At 48.5% G+C, this 27224-nt stretch overlaps 1 protein-coding gene across 1 annotated transcript; it reads left to right on the top strand.

Moving 5' to 3' along the window:
• Positions 1–576: 576 nt before the first annotated feature.
• On the top strand, positions 577–19401 carry LOC139261840 (vimentin-like). The gene is made up of 4 exons (XM_070877091.1): positions 577–662; positions 753–1063; positions 12301–12966; positions 19313–19401. The coding sequence occupies exons 1-4, from the start codon at positions 577–579 to the stop codon at positions 19399–19401; spliced, it is 1152 nt and encodes a 383-aa protein (XP_070733192.1).
• Positions 19402–27224: the final 7823 nt, after the last annotated feature.

The raw sequence follows: 27224 nt of genomic DNA, 5'->3' as shown, positions 1-27224 counted from the left end.
AGTGTCTCCCACCTAGTGGTCATTGTTCTCACGGTGTACAACTTAGGCCAGATTATACATGGGTTACAATACTGGTTGAATACATGACAGAAACCACCTCTTAGCATCCACCCCATCAATGGAGGGGAAGGGAAATCCAGCTTGAGACATTCTGGGGAAACCCACAGAATTGAAAAAGAAGGAAACAAAGTAATCGTGACTCAGGCACACATCAATAGAAATAAAACCTGTGCATTCGTTTGCAATCCATCATCTCAGAAGGAGAGGGGGTTGCACATTCCAGATATTGGGTTGGGCTGGTCAGGCTGGTGGAGGGAGGGAGGAACGAGCTGGATCAGGGAGGCGAGAATAGAACACGACACCCCGCCCGAGAAATGTAGCACCCCGGTGTGAAGACCATCAGCGGGGAACCGAAGTCATCGTGTTCCCACTTCAAAAGCAATTCTACAAAAAAATGTTGTGAGAGTTACACAAGTGGGCGACACATTCTTGCCGATCCCTATAAAAGCACCAGGCCGGAGCAAAGGGGGGGGGGGGAATTGGGGAAAGAGCATCAAGCCGACGGAAGAGGCGAAGATGAGGAGCTCGTCCTACAGCCAGAAGACCACGTCCATGAACCGTTGTGGCCGGAGCGGAGTGCGGGTCCAGAGCCCATCCCCATCCCGCTACCGCTCCCACTCCACCGAGTCCCGGCTCTACTATGGCTCCCGGGGCGGGGCGGGTGGCCTCTGCGCCGGGCCGATCGAGGCCGGCCCGGGGAGCAGCCGGGCCAACGAGAAGGAGGAGATGCAGCAGCTCAACGGCCTCTTCGTGGGTTACATCGACAAGGTGCGGGGCCTGGAGCAGCGCAACACCCAGCTGCGGCAGGAGCTGGAGGCCCTGAGGGCCGGCTTCGTGGTGCCCCGGGGAGTGGGGGACGAGTACCAGCAGCAGTTCAAGGAGCTGAGGGAGCTGATCGAGAGGCTGACCCACGAGAAAGGGCTGGCTGAGATCGGGATGGGCAACACCGAGGAGGAGATCGACTACTGGGGGCTGAAGTGTCAGGAACAACTGGACCTTAAAGGTAAGCAGGCCTACCTGTTCCCATTGAGTGGACATCTGTTAGCGTTGGAAAAGGTGCCAAACCGGAACGTGTTCACCCATCATCTTACCGTGTTCAATAAAATTTTACAAAGTAAGATTTGTATTTATATAGCGCCTTTCACGGCCACCGGGCGTCTCAAAGCACTTTACAGCCAATGAAGTACTTATTGAAATGTAGTCACTGCTGTAATGTAAGAAACGCAGCAGCCAATTTGCGCACAGCAAGCTCCCACAAACAGCAATGTGATAATGACCAGATAAGCTGGTTTTTTGATTGAGGGATAAATATTGGCCAGGACACCACTCCCCTGCTCTTCTTCGAAATAGTGCCACGGAATCTTTTACGTCCACCTGAGAGGGCAGACAGGGCCTCAGTTTGACATCTCATCTGAAAGACGGCACCTCCGACAGTGCAGCACTTCCTCAGCACTGCACTGGAGTGTCAGCCTAGATTTACGTGCTCAAGTCCCTGGAGTGGGACTTGAACTCACAACCTTCTGACTCAGAGGTGAGTGAGCTGCCCACTGAGCCACAGCTGATACTTATATAGTAATAGTAATAGAGTACAAGACTTTCATTATTTCAATATAGATAGGGCTGAGGTGCTGCATTTTGGTAGGAAGAATGAGGAAACTACATACTGCTTGGAAAATAAGAGGCAAAATAATAGGCTTGCCAGCAAAGTTGAAGCCCATGGAATCAAAGGGACAGTGGCAGCATGGATATGAAATTGGCTCAGTGACAGGACACAGAGAGTAGTGGTAAACGGTTGTTTTTCGGGACTGGAGGAAGGTATACAGTGGTGTTCCCCAGGGGTCGATACTAGGTCCACTGCTTTTCTTGATATATATTGATGATTTGGACGTGGGTGTACAGGGCACAAATTCAAAATGTACAGATGACACAAAACTTGGAAGTATAGTGAACAGTGAGGAGGATAGTGATAGACTTCAAGAGGCTGGTGAAACGGGCAGACACATGTCCAGATGAAATTGAATGCAGGAAAGTGCGAAGTGATACATTAGAAGACAAGGAGAGGGAATATAAACGAAAAGGGTACAATTCTAAAGGGGGTGCACGAACAGAAAGACCTGGGGTGTGTGTGCACAAATCATTGACGGTGGCAGGGCAGGTTGAGAAAGCAGTTAAAAAGGCTTACTGGATCCTGAGCTTCAACAATAGAGGTATAGAGTACAAAAGTGTGGAGATTATGATGAACCTGTATAAAACACTGGTTTGGCCTCAACTGGAGTATTGTGTCCAATTCTGGGCACCGTACTTTAGGAAGGATGTGAAGGCCTTAGAGAGGGTGCAGAAAAGATTTACGAGAATGATTCCAGGGATGAGGGAGGCACTTCAGTTACTTGAATAGACTGAAGAAGCTGAGGTTGTTCTCCTTGGAGCAGAAAAGACTGAGAGGAGATTTGATAAAGGTGTACAAAATCATGCAGGGTCTGGACAGAGTAGACAGAAAGAAACTGTTCCCATTGGCGGAAGGGTGGAGAACCAGAGGACACAGATTTAAGGTGATTGGCAGAAGGTGCAAAGGCGACATGAGGAAGCATTTTGTACGCAGAATCAATCACAGCTTTCAGAAGGGAACTGGATAAATAACTGAAGGAAATAAATCGGCAGGGCTGTAGGAAAAGGACGGGGGAGAAGGACGAGTTGAAGTGCTCTTGCAGAGAGCCAGCAAGGGTTCGACGGTTCGAAAGGCCTCCTTCTGTGCTGTAACTATTCTATGATTCTATGAAATGGGGAAGAGGAGCAGAAGGGATCTGGGGGTACAGATGCACAAATCACTAAAAGTAGCGACCCATGTTAACAAGGCCATAGAAAAGAGCAAACCAAACACTGGAGTTCATTTCGACCATCAATGGTGGAGCGACATAAATCGGGGATTCGCAAGAGGCTAGAATTGGAGGAGCACAGAGATGTCGTAGGGTTGTAGGACTGGAGGAGGTTACAGAGATAGGGAGGGGCGAGGCCGTGGAGGGAATTGAATACGACAGATTTTTGAGCGATAAGGGAGTGAAGGGTTATGGAGAGCAGGCAGGGAAGTGGAGCTGAGTCCATGATCGGATCAGCCATGATCTTATTGAATGGCGGAGTAGGCTCGAGGGGCCAAATGGACTACTCCTGCTCCTATTTCTTACATTCTTACGCAAATTTTAAAATCGAGGCGTTGCCGGACCGGGAGCCAATGTAGGTCAGCGAGCACAGGGTAGATGGGTAAAGGGGATTGTGCGCGAGTTAGGACACCCTCAGGGAATTCTAGAGTCAGGGTCTAAGCAGCTGAAGGCACGAGCACCAATTAACGTCCCAGTGACAAAAGTGTGTGAATGTGTGGCTTTGCAATGTGCGACTTCAACGGTGAATCATTAATGATGAAGAAAAGCAGGCATTCTCCTGTTTTTCATCAAGGGAGGAATTGCCACGGGACGGGGAGGGGTGGGCGGAGAGTCACTTCAGGACACTGGCACGTCAATCACACCATTTACAAATAGCTTTGAGACTCGTCTTTCATTCCGAGTTCAGAACATCCGACTTCAGGGAACAAAGGAGGGTGGAGTTCCTCCTGTCGCTAATTTTAGAGGAAATACCGATATTAGTACAAACGTACTTTCCAAAAAAATTAAATAGAATGGACAGTATAGAAACAGACATTTAGCCCAACTGGTCCATGTGGTTTTTATGCTCCACACGAGCCTCCTCTCACCCCTCTTCATCTCACCCTATCAGCAGATCCCTCTATTCCTTTCTCCCTCGTGAGCTTATTCAATTTCCTTTTAAATGCATCTGTGCTATTTGCCTCAAGCACTCCCAGTGCTTGTGAGTTCCACATTCTCACCACTCTTTGGGTGAAGATGTTTCTCCTGATTCCTTATTGGATTTATTGGTGACTACCTTATATTTATGGCACTTAGTTTTGGATTCCTTCATAGCAAGGGGATTTGAGTACAGGGGCAGGGAGGTGTTGCTACAGTTGTACAGGGCATTGGTGAGGCCACACCTGGAGTATTGTGTACAGTTTTGGTCTCCTAACTTGAGGAAGGACATTCTTGCTATTGAGGGAGTGCAACGAAGGTTCACCAGACTAATTCCCGGGATGGCGGGACTGACCTTTCAAGAAAGACTGGATCAACTGGGCTTGTATTCACTGGAGTTCAGAAGAATGAGAGGGGACCTCATAGAAACATTTAAAATTCTGACGGGGTTAGACAGGTTAGATGCAGGAAGAATGTTCCCAATGTTGGGGAAGTCCAGAACCAGAGGTCACAGTCTAAGGATAAGGGATAAGCCATTTAGGACCGAGATGCGGAGGAACTTCTTCACCCAGAGAGTGGTGAACCTGTGGAATTCTCTACCACAGAAAGTTGTTGAGGCCAATTCACTAAATATATTCAAAAAGGAGTTAGATGAGGTCCTTACTACGAGGGGGATCAAGGGGTATGGCGAGAAAGCAGGAATGGGGTACTGAAGTTGAATGTTCAGCCATAAACTCATTGAATGGCGGTGCAGGCTAGAAGGGCCGAATGGCCTACTCCTGCACCTATTTTCTATGTTTCTATGTTTCACAAGTGGAAACTTCTCCACATTTACCTTATCGAATCCCTTCATCATTTTAAAGCCCTTGATCGCCCATTCATTACGACAGTGACTACATTCCAAAAGTATTTCATTGGCTGTAAAGCGCTTTGAGACGTCCGGTGGTCGTGAAAGACGATGTATAAATCAAGTCTTTATTTTCTTTTTATACCTCTTGTAGAGAAAAGAGCTCCAGCTCGTTCAATCTTCCATGATAGTTAATTGTTAAAATTAATGACATGCGGAATTTCACTCCCAAAGGGTTTGTCGAAGGATTGTCCTTACCTCAGACTCTGTGAGATCTATCACTGGGACACGGCTAGAAAGAGTTCACCCTGTGCAGTAGTCAACCAGGTGATATGGTGAGGGGTGGGGGGAGAACATAAGAAATAGGAGCAGGAGTAGGCCATTTGGCCCCTCGAGCCTGCTCCGCCATTCAATAAGATCATGGCTGATCTGATCATGGACTCAGCTCCACTTCCCCGCCCGCTCCCCATAACCCTTTCCTCCCTTATCACTCAAAAATCTGTCTATCTCCGCCTTTAATATATTCAATGACCCAGCCTCCACAGCTCTCTGGGGCAGAGAATTACAGAGATTTACAACTCTCTGAGAGAAGAAATTCCTCCTCATCTCAGTTTTCAATGGGCGGCCCCTATTCTGAGACTATGTCCCCTAGTTTTAGTTTCCTCTATGACTGGAAATATCCTCTCTGCATCCACCTTGTCGAGCCCCCCCCCATTATCTTATATGTTTCGATAAGATCACTTCTCATTCTTCTGAACTCCGATGAGTAGAGGCCCAACGTACTCAACCTTTCCTCATAAGTCAACCCCCTCATCTCTGGAATCAACCTAATGAACCTTCTCTGAACAGCCTCCAATGCAAGTATATCCTTCCTTAAATACGGAGACCAAAACTGTACGCAGTACTCCAGGTGTGGCCTCGCCAATACCCGGTACAGTTGTAGCAAGACTTGTCTGCTTTTATACTCTATCCCTCTTGCAATAAAGGCCAACATTCCATTGGCCTTCCTGATTATTTGCTGTACCTGCATTCGCCTCAAGAGGGGAAATATTGTCAGGAGAAGGAATAAAGAAGATAGCAGCTTTCATTACCTCAGGACGTCCCAAAGCATTTCAAAGGATGATGATCAGAGGTCAGACCCCCAACAACAACTGGCACCAATATAGAGTCTTTAATGTAGAAGAATCTCCCAAGGCACTTCACAGCAGTGTTATCAAACAACAATTGATTCATCAGGAGGTATTAGGGCAGAAACAGGTAGGTTTTATGGAGAGTCGTAAGAGAGGCGGAGAGGTTTCGGGAGGGAATTCCAGAGCTTAGGTGCCTCGGCAGCTGAAGCCACAGCCACCAATGGTGGAGCGATTACAATCGGGGATGCACAAGAGACCAGATCGGAGGAGCGCAGAGATCTCGGGGGTTGTTGTGGGGCTGGAAGAGGTTACAGAGATCAGGAGGTGCCAGGCCACGGAGGGATTTGAAAACAAGGATGAGAATTTTAAAATCGAGGCGTTGCTTAATGGGGAGCCAATGTAGGTCAGCGAGCACAGGGATGATGGGTGAGCGGGACTTGGTGCGAGTTAGGACACGGGCTGCCGCGTTTTGGATGAGGCTAGGTTTACGGGGGGGGGGGGGGGTGGAGCCTGGGAGGCCGGCCAGGAGTGCTGATGTGGTTGAAGTGTCCCTCCTGCTGATCTGGCGGAGATCAGGAACTCAGCAGAATATTGCTCTCCTTCCATATCTCAGGATCCCAGCCAGTGTACAGGGTGGGGAAGGAGGGTGGGTGATGAACCAGAGTATAGGGTGGGGAGGGGGTGAACCAGTGTATAGGGTGGGGAGGGGGGAGGGGAATGAACCAGTGTATAGGGTGGGGAGGGGGGGGGGGTATTGAACCAATGTATAGGATGGGGAGAGGGGCATTGAACCAGTGTATAGGGTGGGGAGGGGGGGGGAATGAACCAGTGTATAGGGGTGGGGAGCGTGGGGCATTGAACCAGTGTATAGGGTGGGGAGTGGGGTGGGTGATGAACCAGTGTATAGGGTGGGGAGTGGGGTGGGTGATGAACCAGTGTATAGGGTGGGGAGATGAACCAGTGTATAGGGTGGGGAGGGGGGGAAATGAACCAGTGTATAGGGTGGGGAGTGGGGTGGGTGATGAACCAGTGTATAGGGTGGGGAGTGGGGTGGGTGATGAACCAGTGTATAGGGTGGGGAGATGAACCAGTGTATAGGGTGGGGAGGGGGGGAAATGAACCAGTGTATAGGGTGGGGAGTGGGGTGGGTGATGAACCAGTGTATAGGGTGGGGAGATGAACCAGTGTATAGGGTGGGGAGGGGGGGAAATGAACCAGTGTATAGGGTGGGGAGGGGGGGAAATGAACCAGTGTATAGGGTGGGGAGGGGGGAGATGAACCAGTGTATAGGGTGGGGAGGCGGGAGATGAACCAGTGTATAGGGTGGGGAGGGGGGAGATGAACCAGTGTATAGGGTGGGGAGGGGGGGGGAAATGAACCAGTGTATAGGGTGGGGAGGGGGGAGATGAACTAGTGTATAGGGTGGGGAGGGGGGGGGAATGAACCAGTGTATAGGGTGAGGAGGGAATGAACCAGTGTATAGGGTGGGGAGGGGGGGGGGGAAATGAACCAGTATATGGGGGGGGGGGGAAATGAACCCGTGTATAGGGTGGGGAGGGGGGGGGGAATGAACCAGTGTATAGGGTGGGGAGGGGGGCATTGAACCAGTATATAGGGTGGGGAGGGGGGGCATTGAACCAGTATATAGGGTGGGGAGGGGGGGGGGGGGAATGAACCAGTATATATAGGGTGGGGAGGGGGATGAACCAGTATATAGTGTGGGGAGGGGGGGGGAAATGAACCAGTTTATAGGGTGGGGAGGGGGTGGGATGAACCAGTATATAGGGTGGGGAGGGAGGGGCATTGAACCAGTATATAGGGTGGGGAGGGGGGGAATGAACTGTATATAGGGTGGGGAGGGGGGGGGGCATTGAACCAGTATATAGGGTGGGGAGGAAATGAACCAGTGTATAGGGGGGGGAGCATTGAACCAGTGTATAGGGTGGGGAGGGGGGGGCATTGAACCAGTATATAGGGGTGGGGAGGTGGGGGAAATGAACCAGTGTATAGGGTGGGGAGGGGGGGGGGGAAAATGAACCAGTGTATAGGGGGGGGAGCATTGAAATAGTGTATAGGGTGGGGAGGGGGGGGCATTGAACCAGTATATAGGGTGGGGAGGGAATGAACCAGTATATAGGGTGGGGAGGGAATGAACCAGTGTATAGGGTGGGGAGGGGGGGGGGGAAATGAACCAGTATATGGGGGGGGGGGGGAAATGAACCCGTGTATAGGGTGGGGAGGGGGGGGGGAATGAACCAGTGTATAGGGTGGGGGAATGAACCAGTGTATAGGGTGGGGAGGGGGGCATTGAACCAGTATATAGGGTGGGGAGGGGGGGCATTGAACCAGTATATAGGGTGGGGAGGGGGGGGGGGGAATGAACCAGTATATATAGGGTGGGGAGGGGGATGAACCAGTATATAGTGTGGGGAGGGGGGGGGAAATGAACCAGTTTATAGGGTGGGGAGGGGGTGGGATGAACCAGTATATAGGGTGGGGAGGGAGGGGCATTGAACCAGTATATAGGGTGGGGAGGGGGGGAATGAACTGTATATAGGGTGGGGAGGGGGGGGGGCATTGAACCAGTATATAGGGTGGGGAGGAAATGAACCAGTGTATAGGGGGGGGAGCATTGAACCAGTGTATAGGGTGGGGAGGGGGGGGCATTGAACCAGTATATAGGGGTGGGGAGGTGGGGGAAATGAACCAGTGTATAGGGTGGGGAGGGGGGGGGGGAAATGAACCAGTGTATAGGGGGGGGAGCATTGAAATAGTGTATAGGGTGGGGAGGGGGGGGCATTGAACCAGTATATAGGGTGGGGAGGGAATGAACCAGTATATAGGGTGGGGAGGGAATGAACCAGTGTATAGGGTGGGGAGGGGGGGGGGAAATGAACCAGTATATGGGGGGGGGGAAATGAACCCGTGTATAGGGGGGGAAGCATTGAACCAGTATATAGGGTGGGGAGGGGGGGAATGAACTGTATATAGGGTGGGGAGGGGGGGGGCATTGAACCAGTATATAGGGTGGGGAGGGGGATGAACCAGTGTATAGGGGGGGGAGCATTGAACCAGTGTATAGGGTGGGGAGGGGGATGAACCAGTATATAGGGTGGGGAGGAAATGAACCAGTGTATGGGGGGGGAGCATTGAACCAGTGTATAGGGGTGGGGAGGTGGGGGCATTGAACCAGTATATAGGGGTGGGGAGGTGGGGGAAATGAACCAGTGTATAGGGGTGGGGAGGGGCGGGGGGAAATGAACCAGTGTATAGGGTGTGGAGGGGGGGGGGGGAGAATGAACCAGTGTATAGGGTGGGGAGGGGGGGGGGAATGAACCAGTATATAGGGTGGGGGGGGGCATTGAACCAGTATATAGGGTGGGGAGGGGGGGGGGGAATGAACCAGTGTATAGGGTGGGGAGGGGGGGGGGAAATGAACCCGTGTATAGGGTGGGGAGGGGGGGGGAATGAACCAGTGTATAGGGTGGGGAGGGGGGCATTGAACCAGTATATAGGGTGGGAAGGGGGGGGGCATTGAACCAGTATATAGGGTGGAGAGGGGGGGGGGGGAATGAACCAGTATATAGGGTGGGGAGGGGGGGGGGAATGAACCAGTATATAGTGTGGGGAGGGAGGGGAAAATGAACCAGTTTATAGGGTGGGGAGGGGGTGAGATGAACCAGTATATAGGGTGGGGAGGGGGGGGGGAATGAACCAGTATATAGGGTGGGGAGGGGGGGTAATGAACCAGTATATGGGGTGGGGAGGGGGATGAACCAGTATATAGTGTGGGGAGGGGGGGGGGAATGAACCAGTATATAGGGTGGGGAGGGGGATGAACCAGTATATAGTGTGGGGAGGGGGGGGGAAATGAACCAGTTTATAGGGTGGGGAGGGGGTGGGATGAACCAGTATATAGGGTGGGGAGGGGGATGAACCAGTATATAGTGTGGGGAGGGGGTGGGATGAACCAGTTTATAGGGTGGGGAGGGGGTGGGATGAACCAGTATATAGGGTGGGGAGGGGGGGGCATTGAACTAAACACTTTCGATAGGTTTGCAACATTTTCTGTGTTTGGCTCTGGTCGAATGTAACCGGGCGACGCTGGGAATAGACACATTCTGCACTCAGTCAGAGGCTAATAGCTATTGCTGTGATTGTCAGCTGCTTGTAAATTCCTGGCTCCAGGCCAGAAAAAAACAACAATAAATGACTGGCTTTATTTCTCTTTTTTAAAAATATTTTTTCATTGGTTTCCTCTCTGCTCAGTTGTGATTTGTTGTTTTATGAATGATATTTGAGCCAACTGGGTGCAAGTGTGATGCACTGTTTGGATGTGTAACACTTTCAAGTGTAGGACTTTGAAGACAGGCACTAAATACAATACTTTATATATAAATAAGTGTGTGTGTCTGTGTTTATGTGTGTGTTTATGTCTGCTTGCGTCTATGCGAGTGTGTGTTTGTGTTGGTGTATGTGTTTGTGTGTGTGTGCTGCTGTGTATGTGTGTGTGTATCTGTGCGTCTGTGTGTGTGAGTGTTCTGTGCCTGTGCGTGAGTGTGAAGTCTGTTTATGTGTGTGTGTCTGTGTATGTGTTTATGTGTGTCTGTATGTGTGTGTGTGTGTCTGTGTCTGAGTGTATATGTGTGTGTGTGTATGTCTGAGTATTTGTCTGCGTGTCTGAGTGTGTATGTGTGTGTGAGTGCACGAGTGTGTCAGTGTATGTGTCTGAGTGAGTGAGTGTGTGTGTGTGAGTGTGCGTCTGTGAGAGTGAGTGTGTGTCTGTGAGTGAGTGAGTGAGTGTGAGAATGTATGTTTGAGAGTGTGTATGTGGTAGTGTGTCTATCTGAGTGTGTGTGTGTGTGTCTGAGTGTGAGTGAGCGTGTGTCTGAGTGTGTCTTATGAGTGAGTATGAGTGAGTATGAGTGAGTGTGTCTGTGTGTTTGTATGTGTGTGTGTGTGTCTATGTGAGTGAGTGTGTCTGTGAGTGAGTGAGTGAGTGAGAGAGAGTGAGTGAGTTTGTATATATGTGGTAGTGTGTCTGTCTGAGAGTGTGTGTGTGTCTGAGTGTGAGTGAGCGTGAGTGTGTGTCTATGAGTGAGTGAGTATGAGTGAGTGTGTGCCTGTGTGTTTGTATGTGTGTGTGCCTGAGTGTGAGTGTGTGTGTCTGTGAGTGAGTGAGTGTGTGTGTCTATGTGAGTGAGTGTGTGTCTGTGAGTGAGTGAGTGTGTTTGTATATATGTGGTAGTGTGTCTGTCTGAGAGTGTGTGTGTGTGTGTTTGTATATATGTGGTAGTGTGTCTGAGTGTGTGTGTGTGTGTCTGAGTGTGAGTGAGCGTGAGTGTGTGTCTATGAGTGAGTGAGTATGAGTGAGTGTGTGTCTGTGTGTCTGCCTGAGTGTGAGTGAGTGCGTGTGTCTATGTGAGTGAGTGAGTGTGTGTGTCTATGTGAGTAAGTGAATGTGTGTGTTTGTATATATGTGGTAGTGTGTCTATCTGAGTGTGTGTGTGTGTGTCTGATGTGAGTGAGTGTGTGTGTCTATGTGAGTGGATGTGTGTGTGTGTGTTTGTATATATGTGGTATTGTGTCTGTCTGAGAGTGTGTGTGTGTGTGTGTGTTTGTATATATGTGGTAGTGTGTCTGTCTGAGTGTGTGTGTGTGTCTGAGTGTGAGTGAGTGTGTGTCTGATGTGAGTGAGTGTGTGTGTCTATGTGAGTGGGTGTGTGTGTGTGTGTGTGTTTGTATATATGTGGTAGTGTGTCTGTCTGAGAGTGTGTGTGTGTGTGTGTGTTTGTATATATGTGGTAGTGTGTCTGAGTGTGTGTGTGTGTGTCTGAGTGTGAGTGAGCGTGAGTGTGTGTCTATGAGTGAGTATGAGTGAGTGTGTGTGTGTGTGTCTGATGTGAGTGAGTGAGTGTGTGTGTCTATGTGAGTGGATGTGTGTGTTTGTATATATGTGGTAGTGTGTCTGTCTGAGAGTGTGTATGTGTGTGTTTGTATATATGTGGTAGTGTGTCTGTCTGAGTGTGTGTGTGTGTCTGAGTGTGAGTGAGTGTGTGTCTGATGTGAGTGAGTGTGTGTGTCTATGTGAGTGGGTGTGTGTGTGTGTGTTTGTATATATGTGGTAGTGTGTCTGTCTGAGAGTGTGTGTGTGTGTGTGTTTGTATATATGTGGTAGTGTGTGTGTCTGAGTGTGAGTGAGTGTGTGTGTGTCTGAGAGTGAGTGAGTGAGTGTGTTTGTCTGTGAGTGGGTGTGTGTGTGTGTGTGTGTATTTGTATATATGTGGTAGTGTGTCTGTCTGAGTGTGTGAGTGTGAGTGAGTGTGTGTGTCTATGAGTGAGTGAATGAGTGTGTGTGTGTGTTTGTATATATGTGGTAATATGTCTGTCTGAGTGTGTGTGTGTGTCTGTGTGTGTGTGTTTCCTATGTGAAATATAAAGTCAAATAAACCTTTTGCTTTCACCATCCAAGATGAAGCAGAGAGGATCCTGAGGGAATTCCAGAAGGATGTGGACGATGCCACCTTGCAGAAAGCTGACTTGGAGAGGAACATTGAGCAGCTGGTGGCGGAGATCGGCTTCCTGAGGAAGATGCACGAGGACGAGGTGGCGGACCTGATCCGGCAGATCGAAGAGTCCAAGGTCTCGGTGGAGCTGGACTCCGCCCGCCCAGACCTGGGGGCCGCCCTGCGCTCCGTACGCGAGCAGATGGAGGAGATCTCCGCCAGGAACCTGAGGGAGGCCGAGGCCTGGTACAAGACCAAGTTCGACAGCCTCCGGCACCACGCCACCAAGTACGACCTGCAGATCCAGGGCACCAAGGAGGAGATCAGCGTCCTGCACCAGCAGCTGGTGAACCTGCAAAGTGAGATCGGCTCACTGAGGAGCGCCAACCAGTGCCTGGAAAGCCAGCTGGAGGATATGGAGGGCCGACACCTGGAGCATGCGGCCGGCCTGCAGCGAGCCATCACCCAGCTGGAGTGCCAGCTGTGGGAGACCAAGGCCGAGATGGCGCGGTACCTGCGGGAGTACCAGGACCTGCTCAACGTCAAGCTCAAGCTGGACGCAGAGATCGCCACCTACAGGAAGCTGCTGGAAGTGGAGGAGCAGCGTCTGGACTTGTCCGCAGGTAGGTCAAGTGACTCGGGAGCCTCTTTCCTTCTCTCAACAGGTACAAAGTATTACAAAGTATTCACAGCACAGAAACAGGCCATTTGCCCCCAACAGGTCCATAAATACCGGTGTTTATGTTCCACACCAGGCCTCCTCCCGCCCTCCTCCATCGAACCCTAACAGCATATCCTTCTAACGCTTTCTCCCTCATGTAAGAACATAAGAAATAGGAGCAGGATTAGGCCCTACAACCCCTCAAGCCTGTAGGGCCCACTCCTGCGATTCAATAAGATCATGGCTGATCATCGTCCTCAACTCCACTTTCCAGCCCGATCTCCATATCCCTTGATTCCTCGATACTCCAAAAATCTATCTATCTCAGCCTTGAATATATTCAGAGACTCGGTATCCACAGCCCTCTGGGGCAGAAAATTCCAAAGATTCACAACCCTCTGAGTGAAGAAATTCTTCTTCATCCCTGCCTTAAATGGCCTACCCCTTAGTTCTCGACTCCAGCCAGGGGAAACAACCTCTCAGCATCCACCCTGTCAATCCCCTTCAGAACCTTGCATGTTTGAATGAGATCACCTCTGTCATGTATCTTACATTATTATATATAACTGTATCCTAACATGCTATACATGACTGTAATAAGATATGACCTGTAACCACCAGCATACCTTACCACCGGGGGTGCACTTGCAAGAGACAGGTATATAAGGACAGGTCTCAGGCAAGTGCAGCATTCCAGAGCTGTGAAATAAAGGTGCAGGTCCAGAGTGACCTTGACTTCACTACATGCCTCGTGTGAATCTGTACTGAGGGGACAGGACTTTACAACCTCTCATTCTTCTGAACTCCAGAGGCCCATTCTACTCAATCTCTCCTCATCCCAGGAATCAATCTAGTGAACCTTCGTTGCTCTGCCTCCAAGGCAAGTATATCCTTCCTTAGATAAGGAGACCAAAACTGTGCGCAGTACTCCAGGTGTGGTCTCACCAAGGCCCTGTACAATTGTAGAAATCTAGCTTCCCATTAAATGCATCCATGCTCAACCACTCTCTGTGGCAGCGAGTTTCAAATTCAAACCACTCTCTGGCTAAAGAAGTTTCTCCTGAACTCCTTATTGGATTTATTCATGATTATCTTATATTTATATGGCTCCTAGTTCTTGTCTTGCCCGCATCTTCCCTACATCAACCCTATCAAACCCTTTCATAATCTTAAAGACCTCTATTAGGTCCCGATGTTGGGGAATCCAGAACCAGGGGTCACAGTCTAAGGATAAGGGGTAAGCCATTTAGGACCGAGATGAGGAGAAACTTCTTCAGTCAGTCAGAGAGTTGTGAACCTGTGGAATTCTCTGCCACAGAAAGTTGTTGAGGCCAGTTCGTTAGATATATTCAAAAGGGAGTTAGATGTGGCCCTTACAGCCAAAGGGATCAAGGGATATGGAGAGAAAGCAGGAATGGGCTACTGAAGTTACATAGAAACATAGAAAATAGGTGCAGGAGTAGGCCATTCAGCCCTTCGAGCCTGCACCACCATTCAATACGATCATGGCTGATCATTCACCTCAGTACCCCTTTCCTGCTTTCTCTCCATACCCCTTGATCCCTTTAGCCGTAAGGGCCATATCTAACTCCCTCTTGAATATATCCAATGAATTGGCATCAACAACTCTCTGCAGTAGGGAATTCCACAGGTTAACAACTCTCTGAGTGAAGAAGTTTATCCTCATCTCAGTCCTAAATGGCTTACCTCTTATCCTTAGACGATGTCCCCTGGTTCTGGACTTCCCCAACATCAGGAACATTCTTCCTGCATCTAACCTGTCCAGTCCCGTCCTAATTTTATATGTTTCTATGAGATCCCCTCTCATCCTTCTAAATTCCAGTGAATCCAAGCCCAGTCGATCCAGTCTCTCCTCATATGTCAGTCCTGCCATCCTGGGAATCAGTCTGGTGAACCTTCGCTGCACTCCCTCAATAGCAAGAACGTCCTTCCTCAGATTAGGAGACCAAAACTGAACACAATATTCCAGGTGAGGCCTCACTAAGGCCCTGTACAGCTGCAGTAAGACCTCCCTGCTCCTATATTCAAATCCCCTAGTTATGAAGGCCATCATACCATATGCCTTCTTCACCGCCTGCTGTACCTGCATGCCAACTTTCAATGACTGATGTACCATGACACCCAGGTCTCGTTGCACCTCCCCTTTTCCTAATCTACCGCCATTCAGATAATATTCTGCCTTCGTGTTTTTGCCACCAAAGTAGATAACCTCACATTTATCCACATTATATTGCATCTGCCATACGTTTGCCCACTCACCTAACATGTCCAAGTCACCCTGCAGCCTCTTAGCGTCCTCCTCACAGCTCACACCGCCACCTAGCTTAGTGTCATCCACAAACTTGGAGATATTACACTCAATTCTTTCATCATGAAGTTGCATGATAAGCCATGATCATGTTGAATGGTGGCACAGGCTCGAAGGGCCGAATGGCTTACTCCTGCACCTATTTTCTATGTTTCTATGTCACCCATCTTCTCTTCTCTAGAGAATAGAGACCCAACCTGTTCAATCTCTCCCGCTAGGTATAATCAGGAAACTTATAATTCTCATAAATCTTTTTTTGTATTTTCTCCAGGGCCTCTATATCCTTTTTATAGTATGGAGACCAGGAGAGTTCATATTACTCCAAGTGTGGGCTAACCCAAGGCTCTCTACAAGTTTAGCATAATTCCTCAGTTTTTCAATTCCATCCCTCTAGCAATGAACCCCGGAGCTTGGTTTGCTTTTTTCTGGCGTTATTAACCTGCATCGCTACTTTTAGTGATTTGTGTACCTGAACCCCCAGATCCCTCTGTTACTCAACCGCATTTGGACATATTATCGAAGCAGTATGTGACCTCCCTATTATTCCGACCAAAAGCTACCACCTCACACTTGTCCATATTGAAGTTCATTTGCTAATTACACGCCCATTCTGCAAGTTTATTAATGCCTTTCTGTGTTTAGTAGCACGTGTTTTCTCCTTTGATTTATATTTTATACACAATTTTCACCAGAGATCTCTTACCCTTAATCACCCTCCGATCCGTACCCCACGCCACCACCTCCCCCGTCCAATCTCACATACTTGGGCTGACCTGATAGTCTTTTTAAAATTATGAACGGGATTTGATAGGATAGATGTGGAGAAGATGTTTCCACTTGTGGGGGAGATCGGACCTAGGGGCCATCAATATAAAATAATCACTAATAAATCCAGCAGGGAATTCAGGAGAAACTTCTTTACCCAGAGAGTGGTGAGAATGTGGAACTCGCTCCCACAGGGAGTGGTTGAAGCGAATAGCATAGATGCATTTAAGGGAAAGCTAGATAAGCATATGAGGGAGAAAGGAATGGATGGATATGTTGATGGGGTGAGATAAAGAGAGGTGCACACAGACACACACAAACACATACACACCGGCTGATTAGTTTGTTTCTATGCTATAAATTCTATGTAATCATCATAGGCAGTCCATCAGAATCGAGGAAACATAGAAACATAGAAATTGACAGCGTAGAAGGAGGCCATTTCGGCCCATCGTGTCTGCGCCGGCCGACAAAAGAGCCACACTGCCCTTGGTCAGCAGCCCTAAAGGTTACATATAAACCTATGAACAATGATGGAAAGGCAAAGAGTACTCAGCCCAACCAGTCCGTCTCACACAACTGCGACAACCCTTATACTGAAACATTCTACATTCCACCCCAACCGGAGCCATGTGATCTCCTGGGAGAGGCAAAAACCGGATAAAAACCCAGGCCAATTTAGGGGGAGAAAATCTGGGAAAATTCCTCTCCGACCCATCCAGGTGATCGAAACTAGTCCAGGAGATCACCCTGGCCGTATTCGATTCCCTGCAGTATCTCTGCATTATATCCGCACTGTCCAACAAAAGGTCATCCAGTCTAATCCCAATTACCAGCTCTAGGTCTAGAACCCTGTAGGCTACGGCACTTCAAGTGCCCATCCAACCATCTCTTAAAAGTGGTGAGGGTTTCTGCATCTACCACTCTTCCAGGCAGCAAGTCCCAGACCTCCACAACCCTCTGCGTAAAGAAGCCCCCCCCCTCAAATCCCCTCTTGCTTCCACTCATAGCATGAGTTCTTAGGTGACTGAACGAGTCCAATACGAGAACCACAGTCTCTGTCACAGGTGGGACAGACAGTGGTTGAAGGGAAGGGAAGGGAAGGGTGGGTGGGGAGTCTGGTTTGCCGCACGCTCCTTCCGCTGCCTGCGCTTGATTTCTGCATGCTCTCGGTGAAGAAACTCGAGGAGCTCAGCGCCCTCCCACATGCACTTCCTCCACTTAGGGCGGTCTTTGACCAGGGATTCCCAGGTGTCAGTGGGGATGTCGCACTTTATCAGGGTTATATCTATGTAATATTCGCTCAGCGGATTGTTTAACTGCTGCAGTAAGCATAGAACTCAAGAACAAACAAACATATGAAATTGATGGGCAAGTAAAGACCAGCTGGTCCAGCAAGCTGGCCCCACACCACGATAGCTGTAATATCATCATCCCCGCACCCCACCCCCGCACCCCAACCCCACCCCTGCACCCCACCACCACCACCACCCCAACCAAATCCCTGCACCCCAACCCCCACCACCCCAACCAAACCCCTGCACCCCAACCCAACCCCCGCACCCCAACCAAACCCCTGCACCCCAACCCCGCACCCCAACCCCATCACCGCACCCCAAACAAACCCCCACACCCAAACTCCACCCGCGCACCCCACCCCCGCACCCCAACCAAACCCCCGCACCCCACCCCCACTCCTGCACACCACCCCACTCCCGCACCCCAACCCCACCCCCAACCCCGCACCCCAATACACTCCACCCAGCATCCCACCCCAACCCCATCTCTGCACCCCACACCCGCACCCCCACCCCAACCCCATCCCCGTACCTCACCCCCACCCGGAGACGTGAGTTCAAATCCCACAATGGCAGCTGGGGAATTTAAACTCAGTTAATTAAATAAATCTGGGATTAAAAAGCCAGCATCAGTAATGGTGACCATGAAACTACCGGATTGTGATAAAAACCCATCGGGTTCACTAATGTCCTTTAGGGAAGGAAATCTGCCGTCCTTAACCGGTCTGGCCTATATGTGAATCCAGACCCACAGCAATGTGGTTGACTCTTAACTGCTCTCTGAAACGGCCGAGTGAGCCACTCAGTTGTATCAAAACAGAGGTTTAAGAAGGCAGCTCACCACCACCTTCTCGAGAGCAATTAGGGATGGGCAACAAATGCTGGCCTTGCCGACGAAGCCCACATCCCGCGAACACATTTTCAAAATTGTTTCCACTGCAGGAGGGTCGGTAACCAGAGGAAACAGATGTGAAAAAGAACCAGAAGGGAGACAAGGAGAAATGTTTTCCGCGAGTTGTTCTGATCTGGAACGCGCTACGTGACAGGGCGGTGGAAGCAGATTCAATAATAGTAACTTTCAAAAAGGAAGGGGAAACAATCCATGGCTTTGGGGAAAGAGAAGGGGTAGTGGGATTACTTGTACAGCTCTACACAAGAGCACGATGGTCCGAATGACCTTCTGTGCTGTAAGATGCTACGATTGCCACTGTAGCCGAGATCAGCCGACTCAGCAGGGAATGGGAGCGAAAGTGACTATTGCATTTCTGACTGTGGCAGGATTTAAGTTTATACGCCTGGACTTAACATTTGAAGTTATTTAAGGAACAGTTGGACGGTGTGATGGGGGACACTGACAGTTTTGGTTTTTGCAAATGGATGAGCAAGGACAAGCATTATGGAGTGAAATCATAGAAATTTACAGCACGGAAGGAGGCCATTTCGGCCCATCGTGTCCGCGCCAGCCGACAAAGAACTATACAGCCTCATCCCACCTGCCAACTCTCGGTCCATAGTCCTGCAGGTTACGGCACTTCAAGTGCTCATCCAAGTACCCTTAATTGGAAAAAAAAATTATAGTTTCAGTTTCATGGCACATCTCCCCGAGTCTGGAATAAAAACAGAAAATGCTGGAAATCTCAGCAGGTCAGGCAGCAGCTGTGGAGAGGAAGCAGAGTTAATGTTTCGGGTCGATGACCCTTCGTCAGAACTGGAGAGTGTTCGGAAAGAACAGATTCTTAACAAGCACTGAGAGGGGGAGGGGAAGAAAGAACAAAAGGGAAGGTCTGTGATAGGGTGGAAGACAGGAGAGATCAGAGACAAAAGGGATGATGGGCCAAATTCAAATCTCCCCGCATCTGCCTGCAGTGGGTCTCCACGTGTTGTTGCTGTTACCTTGACTCGACCTGTTTTATTATTATTTTTAGCAGCGGCTTCCTCAATTACCAGAGAGAAGAAAACGGAATCAGTCACTCGTAACGTCGAGACCCACACGGCCCGCAAAGTGACTGCCTAAGAGAAGACCGAGGACCCGTCAGAGACTTAGCATCCGCACCACACAGCCGATGGATGTCGGAGCCCCCCCCCCCCCAGTATTAATATCTCCCAGTGCGAGGCGATCTCAATTTAAAAATGTTTGGTGTCGACGGGATGAAGAGTTTCTCTGCAGTAGCGCATACGCGAGTGATGTAAAGTTACTAAAGTTGAATAACTTCGCATTGTATCGTCTTGAAAGGAGTGCCCTGGTCATTCGATGTAAAATAAACGTGACGGCAATTAGCAGGAGAGCCGGTGCCTGCACCAATAAAGCTTAATGTGACAGCACGACAATTGTACATTGGCCTTTTCTTCTTCGAACACTAATGGCAGCTTCCAATCCCAGAGAATTTTGTTTTTAACCAAAAAGAGATTTGCATTTATATAGCGCCTTTCATAGAAACATAGAAAATAGGTGCAGGAGTAGGCCATTCGGCCCTTCGAGCCTGCACCGCCATTCAATGAGTTCATGGCTGAACATGCAACTTCAGTACCCCATTCCTGCTTTCTCGCCATACCCCTTGATCCCCCTAGTAGTAAGGACTACATCTAACTCCTTTTTGAATATATTTAGTGAATTGGCCTCAACAACTTTCTGTGGTAGAGAATTCCACAGGTTCACCACTCTCTGGGTGAAGAAGTTTCTCCTCATCTCGGTCCTAAATGGCTTACCCCTTATCCTTAGACTGTGACCCCTGCTTCTGGATTTCCCCAACATTGGGAACATTCTTCCTGCATCTAACTTGTCTAAACCCATCAGAATTTTAAACGTTTCTATGAGATCCCTCTCATTCTTCTGAACTCCAGTGAATACAAGCCCAGTTGATCCAGTCTCTCCTCATATGCAAGTCCCGCCATCCCGGGAATCAGTCTGGTGAACCTTCGCTGCACTCCCTCAATAGCAAGAATGTTCTTCCTCAAGTCAGGAGACCAAAACTGTACACAATACTCCAGATGTGGCCTCACCAAGGCCTTGTACAACTGTAGCAACACCTCCCTGCCCCTGTACTCAAATCCCCTCGCTATGAAGGCCAACATGCCATTTGCTTTCTTAACCTCCTGCTGTACCTGCATGCCAACCTTCAATGACTGATGTACCATGACACCCAGGTCTCGTTGCACCTCCCCTTTTCCTAATCTGTCACCAGTCAGATAATAGTCTGTCTCTCTGTTTTTACCACCAAAGTGGATAACCTCACATTTATCCACATTATACTTCATCTGCCATGCATTTGCCCACTCACCTAACCTATCCAAGTCACTCTGCAGCCTCATAGCATCCTCCTCGTAGCTCACACTGCCACCCAACTTAGTGTCATCCGCAAATTTGGAGATACTACATTTAATCCCCTCGTCTAAATCATTAATGTACAATGTAAACAGCTGGGGCCCCAGCACAGAACCTTGCGATACCCCACTAGTCACTGCCTGCCATTCTGAAAAGTACCCATTTACTCCTACTCTTTGCTTCCTGTCTGACAACCAGTTCTCAATCCATGTCAGCACACTACCCCCAATCCCATGTGCTTTAACTTTGCACATTAATCTCTGTGTGGGACCTTGTCGAAAGCCTTCTGAAAGTCCAAATATACCACGTCAACTGGTTCTCCCTTGTCCACTCTACTGGAAACATCCTCAAAAAATTCCAGAAGATTTGTCAAGCATGATTTCCCTTTCACAAATCCATGCTGACTTGGACCTATCATGTCACCTCTTTCCAAATGCACTGCTATGATATCCTTAATAATTGATTCCATCATTTTACCCACTACTGATGTCAGGCTGACCGGTCTATAATTCCGTTTTCTCTCTCCCTCCTTTTTCAAAAAAGTGGGGTTACATTGGCTACCCTCCACTCCATAGGAACTGATCCAGAGTCTATGGAATGTTGGAAAATGACTGTCAATGCATCCGCTATTTCCAAGGCCACCTCCTTAAGTACTCTGGGATGCCGTCCATCAGCCCCTGGGGATTTATCGGCCTTCAATTTCATCAATCTCCCCAACACAATTTCCCAACTAATAAGGCTTTCCCTCAGTTCCTCCTTCTTACTAGATCCTCTGACCCCTTTTATATCCGGAAGGTTGTTTGTGTCCTCCTTAGTGAATACCGAACCAAAGTACTTGTTCAATTGGTCCGCCATTTCTTTGTTCCCCGTTATGACTTCCCCTGATTCTGACTGCAGGGGACCTACGTTTGTCTTTACTAACCTTTTTCTCTTTACATACCTATAGAAACTTTTGCAGTCCGTCTTAATGTTCCCTGCAAGCTTCCTCTCGTACTCTATTTTCCCTGCCCTAATCAAACCCTTTGTCCTCCTCTGCTGAGTTCTAAATTTCTCCCAGTCCCCAGGTTCACTGCTATTTCTGGCCAATTTGTATGCCACTTCCTTGGCTTTAATACTATCCCTGATTTCCCTTGATAGCCACGGTTGAGCCACCTTCCCTTTTTTATTTTTACGCCAGACAGGGATGTACAGTTGTTATAGTTCATCTAAATGTCTGCCATTACCCATCCACAGTCAACCCCTTAAGTATCATTCGCCAATCTATCCTAGCCAATTCACGCCTCATACCTTCAAAGTCACCCTTCTTTAAGTTCTGGACCATGGTCTCTGAATTAACTATTTCATTCTCCATCCTAATGTAGAATTCCACCATATTGTGGTCACTCTTCCCCAAGGGGCCTCGCACAACGAGATTGCTAATTAATCCTCTCTCATTACACAACACCCAGTCTAAGATGGCCTCCCCCCTAGTTGGTTCCTCGACATATTGGTCTAGAAAACCATCCCTTATGCACTCCAGGAAATCCTCCTCCACCGTATTGCTTCCAGTTTGGTTAGCCCAATCTATATGCATATTAAAGTCACCCATGATAACTGCTGCACTTTTATTGCATGCACCCCTAATTTCCTGTTTGATGCCCTCCCCAACATCACTACTACTGTTTGGAGGACTGTACACAACTCCCACTAACGTTTTTTTGCCCTTTGGTGTTCTGCAACTCTACCCATATAGATTTCACGATCACCAGACGTCCCAAAGCGCTTTACAGCCACTGAAGTACTTTTTGGAGTGTAGTCACTGTTGTCATCATCATAGGCAGTCCCTCGAAATCGGGGAAGACTTGCTTCCACTCTCAAAGTGTGTTCCCAGGTGACTGTACAGTCCAATACGGGAATTACAGTCTTTGTCACAGGTGGGACAGACAGTGGTTGAAGGAAAGGGTGGGTGGGGAGTCAGGTTTGCTGCACGCTCCTTCCGCTGCCTGCGCTTGCTTTCTGCATGCTCTCGGCGACGAGACTTGAGGTGCTCAGCACCCTCCCGGATGCTCTTCCTCCACTTAGAGTGGTCTTTGGCCCGGGACTCCCAGGTGTCAGTGGGGATGTTGCACTTTATCAAGGAGGCTTTGAGGGTGTCCTTGAAATGTTTCCTCTGCCCACCTCGGGCTCGCTTGCTGTGTAGGAGTTCCGAGTCGAGCACTTGCTTTGGGAGTCTTGTGTCAGGCATGCAGACAATGTGGCCACACTCGACCAGTCACTGTTGTGATGCAGGAATCGCGGCAGTCAAATTACGCACAGCAAGCTGCCACAAGCTGCAACGTGATAATGACATTGTGATAATGAGTAATATTGATTGAGGGATGAATATTTGCCAGGACACCAGGAATAACTCCCCTGCTCTTATATCCATCTCAGTTTAACGTCTCATCTGAAAGACAGCACCTCCCTCAGTACTGCACTGGGAGTGTCAGCCTAGATTTTGTGCTCAAGTTCCTGGAGTGGGGCTTGAACCCACAATCTTCTGAGTCAGGGGCGAGGGTGCTACCCACTGAGCCAGAACTGACACCCGTTGAATACGCAGAACTCACATCTACGCATTTAATTTTTTTTAGACAAAGTCATTATGTCAGGAAATGAAGTGGGTTTTTCGGGTCAAAAGCATTTAGGCTTTGTGACATGACCTTGAACTCCCAGAAAATGTGGGGCTCGGAAAGCTACAGAAAATAGTTTATGAGGGTCATTCAGACCACCTTAGTTCAACTGTCGAGCTAAATCTACAGCCCACCGCTGCCCTGTTACAGTATCCAGTTGGCTCTTCAATGATTCTGAGGGTTTTGCCTCTACTACATATTTAAGGAAGGATATACTTGCATTGGAGGCTATTCAGAGAAAGTTCACTAGGTTGATTCCAGAGTTGAGGGAGGTTGACTTATGATACTCCCAACCTACTCAACCTATATTCATTAGAGTTCAGAGGAATGAGAGGTGATCTTATTGAAACATATAAGACAATGAGGGGGCGCGACAAGGTGGATACAGAGAGGATATTTCCACTCATAGGGGAAATTAAAACTAGGGGACATAGTCTCAGAATAAGGGGCCACCCATTTAAAAAGAGAGATGAGGAGAAATTTCTTCTCTGAGGGTTGCAATTCTATGGAATTCTCTGCCCCAGAGAGCTGTGGAGGCTGGGTCATTGAATATATTTAAGGCGGAGATAGACAGATTTTTGAGCGATAAGGGAGTAAAGGGTTATGGGAAGCGGGCGGGGAAGTGGACCCGAGTCCATGATCAGATCAGCCATGATCTTATTGAATGGCGGAGTAGGCTCGAGGGGCCAAATGGCCTACTCCTAACATAGAAACATAGAAAATAGGTGCAGGAGTAGGCCATTCGGCCCTTCTAGCCTGCACCGCCATTCAATGAGTTCATGGCTGAACATTCAACTTCAGTACCCCATTCCTGCTTTCTCGCCATACCCCTTGATCCCCCTAGCAGTAAGGACCTCATCTAACTCCTTTTTGAATATATTTAGTGAATTGGCCTCAACAACTTTCTGTGGTAGAGAATTCCACAGGTTCACCACTCTCTGGGTGAAGAAGTTCCTCCGCATCTCGGTCCTAAATGGCTTACCCCTTATCCTTAGACTGTGACCCCTGGTTCTGGACTTCCCCAACATTGGGAACATTCTTCCTGCATCTAACCTGTCTAACCCCGTCAGAATTTTATATGTTTCTATGAGGTCCCCTCTCATTCTTCTGAACTCCAGTGAATACAAGCCCAGTTGATCCAGTCTTTCTTGATAGGTCAGTCCCGCCATCCCGGGAATCAGTCTGGTGAACCTTCGCTGCACTCCCTCAATAGCAAGAATGTCCTTCCTCAGGTTAGGAGACCAAAACTGTACACAATACTCCAGGTGTGGCCTCACCAATGCCCTGTACAACTGTAGCAACACCTCCCTGCCCCTGTACTCAAATTCCCTTGCTATGAAGGCCAACATGCCATTTGCTTTCTTAACCGCCTGCTGCACCTGCATGCCAACCTTCAATGACTGATGTACCATGACACCCAGGTCTCTTTGCACCTCCCCTTTTCCTAATCTGTCACCATTCAGATAATAGTCTGTCTCTCTGTTTTTACCACCAAAGTGGATAACCTCACATTTATCCACATTATACTTCATCTGCCATGCATTTGCCCACTCACCTAACCTATCCAAGTCGCTCTGCAGCCTCACAGCATCCTCCTCGCAGCTCACACTGCCACCCAACTTAGTGTCATCCGCAAATTTGGAGATACTACATTTAATCCCCTCATCTAAATCATTAATGTACAGTGTAAACAGCTGGGGCCCCAGCACAGAACCTTGCGGTACCCCACTAGTCACTGCCTGCCATTCTGAAAAGTACCCATTTACTCCTACTCTTTGCTTCCTGTCTGACAACCAGTTCTCAATCCATGTCAATCCTGCTCCTATTTCTTATGCTCTACCCAACTTGAAAGCCCGTTCCCAAGTTGGTAACCCATAGTCTGAAGAACTTCTTAGTTAAGTAACTTCCTGGTAACTATGGGTTACCAACTTGGGAATGGACTTTCAAGTTGGGTAGTAGAGGCAAAACCCTTGGGATCATTGAAGAGCCATCTGGGTGCTGTGACAGGGCAGGGGTGGGCTATAGATTTAGCTGGACAGTTGAGCTAAGCTGGCCTGTGTGACCCTTCCTCATAGGAACAGGAGTGGGCCATTCAGCCCCTCGAGATTGTTTTGCCATTCAATGGCTGATCTGTATCTTAACTCCATTTGCTCGGCTTGGTTCCGTAACCCTCAATACCCTTAACCTGACAAAAGTCTATAAATCACAGGTTTGGATATTTCAATTGACCCCCCCAGCCTCAACAGCTTATGTTTGGTGGGATAGGGAAACAGAAAGAGTTCCTGATTTCCACTGCCCGGTGTGTGAAGTTTTTCCTGACATCTCCCCTGAACGGTCTTGAATGTTCTTAACATGGTCACACTAGTTCTGAAAATATAGTTACAATAAACCTGTGCTAGAACGTGGGATGTTACCTCCACTGTACCGCAGGGTTGATTTAAATACCTGAATACGCAGACAGAATAACTATCAATATCTTTACTTCTAAATATGTACTGTTGCCCAAAAGCCTTGGCACGGAGATTGACCCAAGAGCCCAAACTTAGGCTTCACCACGTAAACTTACCAGTATAACATGACATAAAACATGTCCCCTAACCAATCCAGTGCAAACTACCAGTGCCACACCAAAAACACATATTATCCTTGAGGAGCACGGTAGCATAGTGGTTATGTTACTGGATTAGTAGAGGCCTAGACGAATGTTCTGGAGATATGAGTTCAAATCCCACCATGGCAGCTGGGGAATTTAAATTCAGTTAATGAAATAAATCTGGAACAGTGTCAGTAACGATGACCATGTAACTCCTGGATTGTTGTAAAAAAACATCTGGTTCATTGATGTCCTTTAAGGAAGGAAATCTGCCATCCTTACCCGGCCTGGCCTATACGCGACTCCAGAACCACAGCAATGTGGTTGACTCTTAACAGCCCTCTGAAATGGCCTCGCACGCCACTCAGTTAAGGGCAATTAGGGATGGGTAATTAAAGCTGGCCTTGCCAGTGATGCCCACATCCCGTGAATGAATTAAAAAAAAACTTAGGCTTCACCACATAAGCCACCCATGAAAAGCATTTTTTGGAAAACAGGTCATCTACCCAATCCATTGTGAACCATCAGTGCCACACCAAAGTTGTACCACTCACAGGAATTTTCAGTATCGAAGCCTCAGAACCAAACGCTATTTGAAGCTAAACCATGACAGTAGAAGAGGATTCAGGGGGTCGCATCTCTTGCCTGGGTCAGTAGGTCATGAGCTCAAGCCCAATTCCAGAGACCAGAGTGCATCATTCAGGCTGGCACTCCCAGTGCGCTGTCAGAGGTGCCATATTTTGGATGAGACGTTGAACCATCTGTCCCCTCAGGTGGACGTAAAAGATTCCACAGCACGATTGCGAAGATGAGCAGGGGAGCTCTCACTTGCCTTAGTTTAGTTGCATAAATATTATTAATCTAGCCTTCTAAGTAACATAATGCAGGCCTAGAGTAACAAAAGAAAGACATTTAGTAGGTGTGATAAAAGTGTCCTGAACCAATATTTATCCCTCAACCAATATTACAAAAACAGATTATCTGGCCATTTATCTCATTGCTGGTTGTGGGACCTTGCTGTGCACAAAATGACTGCTGCCTTCCCTTATATTATAAAGAGCGCCTACGCTTCATTGGTTGTAAAACACTTTGGGGCATCCGGAGGTTGTGAAAGGCGCTATATAAATGCAAATTCTTTCTTTTTTTATTTCATATATAAATTATATAAGCCCAAGATGTAATTTTCAGCAGACGGTATCTCCAAATAGGTCTGAGTTTTATTTAGATATTTCTACAAAGACAAATGTCAAAATTTGCTGCTCAAATGCAGATTT

This window comes from Pristiophorus japonicus, chromosome 1 (assembly GCF_044704955.1).
Source record: "Pristiophorus japonicus isolate sPriJap1 chromosome 1, sPriJap1.hap1, whole genome shotgun sequence".
Lineage (NCBI taxonomy): Eukaryota > Metazoa > Chordata > Chondrichthyes > Pristiophoridae > Pristiophorus > Pristiophorus japonicus.
Note: the sequence above shows the minus strand (reverse complement) of the source record. Positions and strands in the feature narration are given on the sequence as shown.

Excerpts from the sequence above, each read along its gene's own strand:
- LOC139261840 (XM_070877091.1), top strand. The coding sequence starts at position 577 with ATGAGGAGCTCGTCCTACAGCCAGAAGACCACGTCCATGAACCGTTGT. Across the intron at positions 663-752 it reads GTCCAGAGCCCATCCCCATC|CCCGGGGAGCAGCCGGGCCA; the intron begins CCGCTACCGCTC and ends GATCGAGGCCGG. Across the intron at positions 12,967-19,312 it reads CTTGTCCGCAGGTAGGTCAA|CAGCGGCTTCCTCAATTACC; the intron begins GTGACTCGGGAG and ends TATTATTTTTAG.